The sequence below is a fragment of the Hyla sarda genome, chromosome 4 (genome assembly GCF_029499605.1).
Source record: "Hyla sarda isolate aHylSar1 chromosome 4, aHylSar1.hap1, whole genome shotgun sequence".
Classification (NCBI taxonomy): Eukaryota; Metazoa; Chordata; class Amphibia; order Anura; family Hylidae; genus Hyla; species Hyla sarda.
In genome coordinates, this window is record NC_079192.1 from 407,652,990 (window position 1) to 407,664,082 (window position 11,093).

At 50.8% G+C, this 11,093-nt stretch overlaps 2 protein-coding genes across 2 annotated transcripts; both read right to left on the reverse strand.

Annotated features, from left to right (window-relative positions):
- Nucleotides 1–1,402: 1,402 nt before the first annotated feature.
- On the reverse strand, nucleotides 1,403–1,813 carry LOC130367509 (histone H3). The gene has a single exon (XM_056569931.1). It carries the CDS (start codon nucleotides 1,811–1,813, stop codon nucleotides 1,403–1,405), a length of 411 nt encoding a protein of 136 aa, XP_056425906.1.
- Nucleotides 1,814–2,709: 896 nt separating this feature from the next.
- Nucleotides 2,710–3,386, reverse strand: LOC130267585 (histone H1B-like). The gene has a single exon (XM_056517590.1). The coding sequence runs from the start codon at nucleotides 3,384–3,386 to the stop codon at nucleotides 2,727–2,729; it is 660 nt and encodes a 219-aa protein (XP_056373565.1). The 3' UTR covers nucleotides 2,710–2,726.
- Nucleotides 3,387–11,093: the final 7,707 nt, after the last annotated feature.

The window sequence follows — 11,093 nt, forward strand, 5'->3', positions numbered from 1 at the left end:
TAATAAAACAGACAGCTCAGAATTTCCTTCACTTCACCGATCTGTTATAAAAAGTAACAATCCCGCTAGATTTTGTTGTGATTTAACGAATGAGACACTAGGAAAAAACTTTGTTACTAAGAAAATGTCTCAATATTAATTCCAATAAAGAAACATGAAACACCCTTTGAATAGTTTTGGTTGGACACGATGTATGATATCGCACTGTGTGTATGCTACCAATTAAAATGTGAGTCCTATGCGCAATATTCGTAAATTATAGTCCTGAACTAATAGTAAAAGGCCGGTGTACACTCACCGCTCACCCTATCTCGGCTCAGCTTGTGAATAAATCGGCCGCGCATGGAAGCCTGAAGGGGAGAGATCGGTGGGGTCTATTTTAACCAATAATATTAGTAACCACAGGGTCCTGAGATTACTTTTATGATTCATGATAAATGGTGTGTGTGTACGTATATTATATAATTTTTTATTTCTTTTTTTTCTCTCCCCTGTAACTTTCCTCACACTGACACGTGTTATATCCAGATCGGGAAGGATTTCATCAATGACGGGCCCAGGAATCTCTCCCCCCCCCACTAAGACTTCATCAGGTCTAAATACACGGTGATCGCTGACAAGTAAAATGGATTGTAAAACAACCGCACGGTTAGTGTTCACACTGGGCGATCTCTTGCAGCAGAGTGACATAATATCGGAATTTATTACATTAAATAACAAAATGACAATGTATAAAATACAGGATAGCTTTCCCCGCCGCATTCTCAGCAGTGTCAGGCTGCAGGGTGTGATCGGTATCAGGTCTGGAATAGGACAGGGACGACCCCGAATTCACCCACCATTGTGATGTCAGCCCCGGACATAGTGTCCCCTCTCCTTCCGCATCAGCCTCACTAGAATCCCCCTGATCGGCCCCAACAGTTTCCCCTCCGCCGCCTTTTTCTTCCTATTTACAGAAACCAGAGGAATGTAGTCACGTGTACAGGGAAGAGGACGAGACAAAGGGAGAAAAGACCAGAAGAGCGGGAATTTCAAGTTAACTGCGTTGATCATCCAATGAGCGAACATTCGTGTCTATAACTCCACCTAGAGTTAACCCTTTAGTGTCCGCTCGTTTCCCCTCTATGCACCAATTACGATCCCAAGTGTTGGGAGACTGAAGCCAGCAGCACCGATCACACACAGGCGCATTACACTGCGGGGGACACGATCTACATCACTATAGTAACTGAACATAACTCAGCACTGAGGGTTAACTGCAGGACAATCCCGGGATCCTGCTTATGAGGACAGGCGGAGTATAGGAGCAGAACAATGGAGAGGATCAGGAATCAGCTCGTTCTATAGATAATTTGGTGGCTCTGAAAAGAGCCTTTGTGTTGTATGCGGGTCCCGATTAGATCTAAGCTCTCTCCCCACGGATCCTGCGGGCCAGCTGGATGTCTTTGGGCATGATGGTGACCCTCTTGGCGTGGATGGCGCACAGATTGGTGTCCTCAAAGAGTCCCACCAGGTAAGCCTCGCTGGCCTCCTGCAGGGCCATGACCGCCGAGCTCTGGAAGCGAAGATCGGTCTTGAAGTCCTGGGCGATCTCTCTTACCAGGCGCTGGAAGGGGAGCTTCCGGATCAGCAGCTCGGTGGACTTCTGGTAGCGGCGGATCTCACGGAGAGCCACTGTACCTGGACGGTAGCGGTGAGGCTTCTTCACCCCACCAGTGGCGGGAGCGCTCTTCCTGGCGGCCTTAGTAGCCAGCTGCTTGCGGGGAGCTTTCCCTCCGGTGGATTTACGAGCTGTCTGCTTGGTCCTGGCCATGATTCTCTGTACACGTACACAGCGGAGAAGTGATGAGAAGAGAGGAAAGAGCGGAACATTTATACTCCTGGTCTCATCCCCATTGGCTCATGTAAACCCCACCTCTGCATCCCATTGGCTGATTCTTACAACCAATGAGCCCGCCAAAATACATGTGACGTCAACAATTGATCTTTGTTAGAAAGAGGCAGGACCCATCCTCTCCCTATTCTGCCCTTCCCTGCGGATTGTCGTAACTCCCGATAATAGCGCCCTCCCCCGTGTCCCCTCAGACATGATGCGGTACCGCATTTCGGGTGTTCACACTGATTGCCTGCCGCTCCCCTATATTCAGACTCTATTCGGGACTGCATGACTTTATATAGTAATAAAACTAAGCAGCAAACTAACCCTCAGGATGGGGGAAATAATATGTGCACAACCTATTACCCAAAGGGTTACATTTATCCCCCAATGTCTGGCAAGTCAATAATTGCCATAATCCCGTTTATCCTTAGGGCGTCTATCACAGCAGTGTAAATCCTTATAGTTTATACATAGGATCTACAATGTGTTACAATAGTGACACCTGGTGGAGAGATTTATAATCTTTTTGTTGCCGATTTGTAACAATATTTATACTTCCCCCAAGCGCTGACCCTACAAGTGTTACAGCGGCAGAAAGATACAATGGTTGGTTACAGATCAGACTCAGCTGAGTGTTCATAAGGGGATCTAGAATTAGTAAAGGCAGATGTATTGGGATTGATAAAATATAATAAAGTGATGATAATATAGAAGGGATTTATATCACTGTATTATATCCTTTATGTATCCCGGGGGTGACACGGGCATTGATCGTACAGCTCTGTCTGGAGGAGGTGGTGGCTCTGAAAAGAGCCTTTGTGGGATAAGTACAGGACGAGGCTCCCGATTATTTCTTAGCCGCGCTCTTCTTGGCTTTAGTCACCTTCTTAGCCGGGCTCTTGGCAGCTTTGGGTTTGGCCGCCTTCTTAGCCGGGCTCTTGGCCACCTTCTTAGGAGCAGCCTTCGGCTTCTTGGGGCTCTTGGCCGCTGCAGGCTTCTTGGCTTTCTTCGGGCTCTTGGCCGCTGCAGGCTTCTTGGCTTTCTTCGGGCTCTTGGCCGTGCTCGGAGCCTTCTTTGGCTTCCTAGGGGATTTGGTCGCTTTCTTAGCTGCTGCAGGTCTCTTGGCCGCAGCCGCCGGCTTCTTCTTGGCCGCCTTGTCCTTAGTCTCCTGCTGGTTCTTGTTGATCTTGAAGGATCCGGAGGCGCCGCTGCCTTTCACCTGGAGCAGGGTTCCCTTGGTCACCAGCCCCTTGATGGCCAGCTTCAGGCGGCTGTTGTTCTTGTCTACATCGTATCCTCCGGCAGCCAGAGCCTTCTTCAGGGCGGCCAGAGACACCCCACTGCGCTCCTTAGAGGCGGACACGGCTTTAACGAGCAGCTCGGACACGCTGGGACCGGAGGGTTTGTGACTTTTCTTGGCGGCCCCTGCGGCTGATTTCTTCGGCTGCTTCTTGGATTTTGCGGCCGGTTCGGCGGGAGGAGCAGCGGCTGGTGCGGTTTCTGCCATCTTTTTTGATTGAAAGAGCTTTATTTTCCGTTCAGTCATTACAAGTCGTACAATAAATTACAGTCACACAAAGCATGATAGTACAATACACAGCAAAGGTTCCCTAAGCTATACATCGCACACCATGCTACTCTAACATTCAGCTCAATCCTGCAATAGAAAGGCACAAGAGATCAAACAAAAACCAAATAATACAATCTGTGATCGGGGTAGGGGTGTGGGCGACTATGTGGGGGTAGGGAGGGGGCGGATCACAGGGCCAAACTGTTGGGCTGTATCTTCAGGGAGACATGGGAGAAGGAGAGGGGTCTTCACTCCTCTTCTTCCTCATCAACGGCCGAGCTGTCCAAGATGGAATAGTCTCTAAGCAGGTTCTTGATGAACCTGCGGCAGTCCCGGACGGACATGTTTTCCCTGTTGATCACGAGGCGGTTCCTGGCAAGCCACACTGCGTCCTTAAAACAGTTCATAAGGCGCCAGGCCTCCTGGATGGCCTCCACGTCGTGGGTCCCAGGGAACAGGCCGTAAAGCACCGAATGGTACGATAGGCAGCTCCTGGGCACTGAGTCTCTGAGTTCCTGTTCTAGGGCGTCCAACAGACCCTGTGCAAAGGGGCACTGCCAAAACACGTGGAAAGATGTTTCCTCCACGTAGGGGCAACGGGGGCAGTACCGGGTCTTGCACAGGTTGCGGGCATGCATGAATGACCTGAGAGAGAGACCTCCCATGACGGCCATCCACGACAAGTCCTTGTGTCCATTGGTAAGCCGCTTTGAGGCCACATTGTTCCAAACTGTCTCTGCAGTGGCTGCGGGGAGTCCCGGAACCAGCTCGGTCGAGTCCTTAGCTCGGATGAGCTTGTGGATTGTCTTTGGCTTCCATAGGTCTGGTTTCAGTCCTTCCAGCTGGTGCTCCCTCACAAACCGGACAACATCCCCATAGAACCAGGGAGTGTTCCAGTTGTAAGGGATGGAGCTGTCCCACTTGTCCCAGCCCAGCTGTCTCCAGAGGGGCATGAGAAGCAAGCGAGACATGGACCTGCCCGCTGAGCCAGTCTTTTCTACAAGAGTCCGCTGCACCGTGACACATGCAAAGGAGGCCCTCAGCAGAGCGGGGATGTCGGGTATTCCCTTCCCACCCTTGCGGGGTTCCTTGTACATCACGGTCCTCTTGACTCTGTCCATTTTGCCCCAGACGAAGCCAAACACTGTCCGGGTGATGGCCTTGCAAACGGTGGTATGGGGAGGCCAGGCCTGTGCGGTATATTGGAGCACAGGCAAAACTTCACTCCGCAGGACAAGTGCCTTGCCTTCCATCGTGAGCTTTCTGGAGCTCCACAGTCCGATCTTCGAGTTTATCCTTCCTAGTCGGTCTTGCCAAGACTTAAGGGCCGCTCCTTCCTTCCCGAACCAGACTCCAAGAATTTGAATGAAGTCCGGCTTGACAGCAAAGGGGAAGGGGGCGGAAGAAGCCAGGTGCCATTCCCCGAAGAGCATGGCCTCCGACTTCCCGCAGTTGACTTTTGCCCCCGAAGCTCTGCCGAAGTCCTCGCAGGTCTGGACGAGTGCAGTCACCGAACGCTGGTCAGCGCAGAAGACGGTCACGTCGTCCATGTAGAGCGAGCACTTGACCTCGTGGCGATCTGGTCCTGGTGCGGTGATCCCTCTGATCTCTCCATTCTGCCGGATAGTCTCAGCGAAGAGCTCTATAACACAAACAAAAAGGAGAGGTGAAAGAGGGCAGCCTTGTCTAACCCCTGAAAGAATAGGAAAGGGGTCAGTCTTCCAGCCGTTCACCAACACCGTGCTGTAAATGTCAAAATACATAACGTTAACAAAAGAGCAAAACATCTTCCCCAGACCCAGCCCGCGCAAAACCCTGTCCATGAATGCGTGGGAGACACGGTCGAACGCCTTCTCCTGATCTAAGCTGACCAGGGCGGCGCGGCCCCCGCGGTCCTGGATGTAATGGACCGTGTCTCTCACAAGGGCAAGGCTGTCGGCAATCCTGCGGCCAGGAATGCTGCAGGTCTGGTCCGGATGGACGATCTGCCCCATGACAGGTTTCAGCCTGTTGGCCAGCACCTTGGCGAGGATCTTGTAGTCCACGTTCAGGAGAGAGATGGGACGCCAGTTTTTCAGGTCACATCTCTCCCCCTTCCGCTTATACAAGATCGTGATCATCCCTTCCCTCAACGACGGAGGCATTCTGCCCCCCACCACCATCTCCTCGTACACCTCCAACAGGTCCGGACAGATCAGGTCACCCAGCGCTACGTAGAGCTCGGCCGGGAGACCGTCACTGCCCGGGGTCCTGCCGGGCTTAAAGGATTTAGCGGCAGAGAGCAGCTCCCCCACCGTCAAGGGATCGTCCATAGCCGCCGCACCTGCGGGATCAACAACGTTAGTGACACCTGACAGGAACCTCTCGGCGGCTTCGGGGTCGGATGACTTGGGGGCGTAGAGGTTGCTGTAGAAGTCGTGGACGACCCCCATCACTTCCTCCTTGCCGCTCCTCATGTGTCCGGTCTCATCTCGTAGCTCAGTCAGGGGCGTGTGGCCGGCATGGAGCTTCCTGAAAAAGAAAGAGTTACATTTCTCACCCTTCTCCAGGTTCTCCACCTTGGAACGAAAGACGATTCGCTTGGATTCCTCCTCAAAGTGCCTTTTCAAGCTCTTTTTGGTCTCCTCCAGCTCCTCCCTGACGTCCCAGCCACACTGGAGCAGGTCCTGCAGGGACCGCAGCTCGCGCTGCAGTTTCCTCAAGTCCCACTTCTTCGCACACGCCTGTTGTCTGCCTTTTGCCTGAAAGAAACAACGGAATTCGACTGTAACATATTCCCACCAATCGCTGATGCACTTGAACAGACATTTGTCATTTCGCCATACAAGGTAAGCATCCCTAAGTTCCTCCATGACCTCCCTCTGCTCCAACAGGGCACAATTCAACTTCCAGGAGCCCGGGCCAGGTGGGAATCCATGGCCCAGAGTCCCCCGGAATCGAATGGCCCTGTGGTCAGAGAAGAAGCAGGGGACCATAGAGTACGACACCTTTCTGACTGCTCTCGAAGTGAAGATGAAGTCTATCCGAGAACGGAGCGAGCCATCGGGGCGGCTCCACGTATAGTTTACGGAGCCGTTCCCGATGGACCCGACAACGTCCTGCAAGGATGCCTCCGTCACCATCTCAATCAGCAGTTTAGACGTCACGTCCAGGTTGGCGGATGTGCCAGAACTGCGCCCGTCCACCTCAATGGGGCAGTTGAAGTCACCACCCAACACTACTGCTCTAGTGGTGGCGAGTTCAGCCCGCAGGGCCTGGAGAACCTCCAGTCGGACATCCCTCTCAGGGGAGGCATACACGTTGATGAGCCGCACGGGCTCACCCGCCCAGGAGCCGTCTGCGACAAGAAGTCTGCCACAGACGAGCTCCCGGACGGAATCAAGTGCAAAGTTACCTCCCCTGATCAGGATGGCCACCCCCGCAGACCTATTGTCGCCCCCACCAGACCAGTAGGAAGGGCCGTGAGGCCACTGCCTGGCCAGATGGTTGTAAGACCTAGAAGCAGACAAAGCACATTCCTGCAACATGTAAACATCACACCTCTGGGAATCTAAGAACGTAAGAACAGTCTGAAATCTAAACCAAGCTCTAATACTCCTCACATTAATGCAGAAGATGTTGAGATCAGCCATGGGAATAAAAAGAGAGGTTAGTTCTGATACTAGTTACCAGTCTGGTCGGACGGGTCCTCTTCTCTGGCGCCTGTCGGCTCCTGTGGCTTCTCGTAGCGCCCTTCCAAGAACTCGTCGTAGACCGTGTTGGACGGAGTGTCCAGGATTTTCTTAACCTCTGGGTCCTGCAGCAGCTCCTCCATAGATTGAGCTTGGACTGGCTCTGCTTGGACCTGCTCCACTTGGGCCTGCTCCATCACCTCCTCTCCTTCTGAAGCTTCAAGGCTCTCGCAGACCTGCTCCATCTCCTCCTCCTCATCTGAAGCTTGAGGGGTCTCGCAGGTCTCGATTATCTTTCTTTTGTGGGACTCTTCTGATACGTTGTCCCTTCCTTTCCTCTTCCTCTGTATGGTACCTGGGGGAGGAAGCACAGGAAAGTCCTCCGAAGGGCGGGCACCAGCAGCTGGAGGGGGGTTAGGTGCTGCTGGGCCAGGAGAGAAAGGAGGCTGGGTGGGGCGGGGGGCAGGAGAGAGTGCGGTTTCTGCCATCTTAGAAATCAAAACTACAGAAATATCGTGAACGATAAATGCTGAGACCGGAGCTGCTGGCGCCTCTTATATGTACAGCGGCTGCGCAATGATTGGCTGCTGAGATGTCACCGTCCGGAGCTGCTATTGGCTGACACAGAGAACAGGCCCCGCCCCATCCCGTCTGGACCCGGCCAAAGTTCCGCTACAACCTTGTGCTTCCCTGCCCGGGATAAAAGATCTTTACCGGCTAGAACCGGACAGGAGAGCTCCCCTTCTCCGTGTCTTCCTCCTCCCCAACATCCCCCCTAACAGTCTATACCCGTCACTGGCGGAGGTGCCGGGGAGGAGCCGGGAGGAGGCCCCGGGATCTCCGTCACAGTCTTCCCGATCTGCACATCACTGTGTATCCGGGAATATAAATCTGCTGCTGGGGATCGTTCCTTCTATTCCCGGCACCGGTCACCATCACACGGATCTTTAATACAACATCTACCGTCCAGGAAGCTGATTGTACGATGCGGAGACGGCCTGGAGCTGCTGAGAGCCCCGGAGGGTAACACAGGCGGCGCCTCCGCTCACTGCCGGCTCCCTGTCCTGATATATAGATATAATACGGACAACGTGTCCATTTACTGACCCGGAGATGATGGGGGGAGTTGTCTACAAGTAGATGTGATGACTGTTCTCTCCTTCATCTTCCTTACAGCTTCCCGACCCATAACACCCGCAGATGTCTCCTCATGTCTGCAGAGAGCACTTGGCACGGGTGCGGGGGGGAGGAGGAGGATTTGGACCTAGAGCTGGGGCTCCTACCCCTGGGGATATTCTCTCACATCCCGGCTGTGCAGGAGGTCAGAGGGAAGGGGATACAGATTCTCCATGATGGGGAATTATGTGATCTCCTTGTTGTTATTCTTTGTAATCTCCAACGTGTTTTGAAGCCACCGGGCAGGAGCTGTCACAGCTGATCCGGCTTCGGGGAGTGTTCGGGCCGGGAACTGAGGAAGGAGATGCCGCAGTTATAAGATCTGATCCGGTCCCCGACTGAAGCTCTGGAAGTAGAAGTGGTCGGGTCGGAGGATCGTGTCCGGGCTGCTCAGCGGTGAGAAAGGAGACAGTGATAGCGGGAACCGGCAAGGACAGAGCGGAGGGAGCGGAGAGCAGTGACGGGGGTCAGAGGGGCTGAAGATGGAAGGAGAAGTGAAGAGAACAAAGAAGTCAGAATCCTGATCCAGATACAAGAGACTCCGTATTCTCTGTAGGATCCTTCCACCTCACAGAATGTCTTCTATCCCCAGATCCCTCGTCTGTTAAGTGATGACCCCGAGGATCCTATTGTGATTTCTCTCACAGATTATCTCCATTACAGGACCTGCTTGTATATTACCAGGATGACATCGGGGATTCTTATATTGGTTGTATATATGGTCCTGATAACAGAGAACATTATACCTGGGAGAGAAAGCCCTATCCCGGCCGCTGCACTGATACTTCCATGTCATATTTGTATTCCACACAACAATTGTATGAAGCCAGTCCGCCTGCTGAATCCCAGCTCCTGTGCTCGGGAAAGGTGGAGAGCCGCACAGCAAGCATCAGACTGCCGACATCCAAGAGGAACTCCAGCCCGGGCGGACAATAAAACTCTTCTTTATTATCTTCTAATTAATAATGTAATAAAATATTATGTTTACCTTATACAATGCACGGAATTATAATGCATCATATTAATATAAATGGTTTATATAGATAACAATGTGAATTCATACAGATGTAACAGGTAAGTCCACAAACTAGACTCCACCCTACAGGTTCGGAACGGGATATAACACGGTATAACTCTCTATAACCATAAATCCTCCTGTCTCTGATAGAATGATGTCATTTATACTTCCATTGTAAATGTGCAGAGAGAACGATGACGTCACGGCCCATGTACATTAGGGACATGTCACCTACTGTGTTACAGAATGTCCATGTCATGTATTATATAGATGACACCAGACCACAGCCCATCCACAACGGGGCAACATTATAAAGTAATAAATTCTTTGTTTTGTGCAGTCTCTCCAGGACCAACACATCTTATTCACTCTTTATGATGGACTCCTGTCTGTTAGTTTCCACGTTGATACATTAGTTATTTATTCATTTGTTTATTCTTATTAATACATTGTTGTTACATTGTATACTTTTGTAACTCCCCTTCCTGCTCTCAACGAGACTTCTCAGGAGAATTAAGGGTTAATGAGCAGAGACTGTAATAGAGTAATGGGCAGTATAGAGCTTTACCTCCAAGACGTGTATGACGTCACTATAATGTTATATCGTCTATACATAATAATAGAGAGGAATCTTCAATTCTGTAATAGATCCCAGAGATCATCACTGAATAGACGAGGGATCTGCGGATACAATTCAGTCTGTGAAGGATCCTACAGAAAGTCCGGATCGTCTTGTATCTGGATCAGGATTATTACTTTCCTTCTCAGAATCTTCTCCTTTGTTCTCTTCCCTTATTCTTCATCTTCAGCCCCTCTGACCCCCTCACTGCTCTCCGCTCCCTCCGCTGTCCTCGCCGGTTCCCGCTATCCCTGTCTCCTTTCTCCCGCTCTCTTCTCACCGCTGAGCAGCCCGGAGATCACCCGCCGACCCCACCATTTCCACATCCAGAGCTTCAGTCGGATCATATCTTATACCTGCGGCATCTTCCTCCTCTCTTACCGACCTAACACTCCCCGGAGCCCGTGTATTTTCCTCCAGACAGCAGAGATCCTGAAGAGAAGGAAGCGCCATCATAGTCTGGTGTATTTGGGGAATCCTGTTGGGGTTTACTGGGGCAGAACAGGACAGGAGCGCAGATATACTGAGGGATTAGAGCCCAGGATGTAAGGGGAGGAGGCCGAGGGTTTACAGAAGTCCTGGGGCGCATTGCCAATCATGCATATCATCAGGAGACACTTTGACCTCTTAATTTTACCCCAATACCTTTGAACCGATTATTAAAATTTAGCTTTTAAATACTCATTACATACACTGTAGTATAACCTGCGTTTTATATAAAACAAATTAGAGTGGGTGAGAAATGTGTATGTGTGTGTGTGTGTGTGTGTGTGTGTGTGTATGTGTATATATATATATATATATATATATATATATATATATATATATATATATATATATATATATATATATACACACACACACACATACACATTACAATGCATATGCCTTTGTCCTAGATCCTCAAGAAGAGACACAAGCTCCCGGCTTGACTATATTCTCCATATTAGAGAGCCTGGTATTGTGGTGTTCATATAACATCTAGTTGTATCTATTTGCGCCTCTGTAACAATTTTAGTGTCAGTTCTTGAGGAAATGTAAAGACTTGTTACAATCTGGCAACATGCAAAGGTTAGAATACAAAGCTCTCACCACCAGGTGTCGCTATTGTAACACTCACACTGTAACTGATTTGTCTATCCTGAAACTGTAAGAATTTC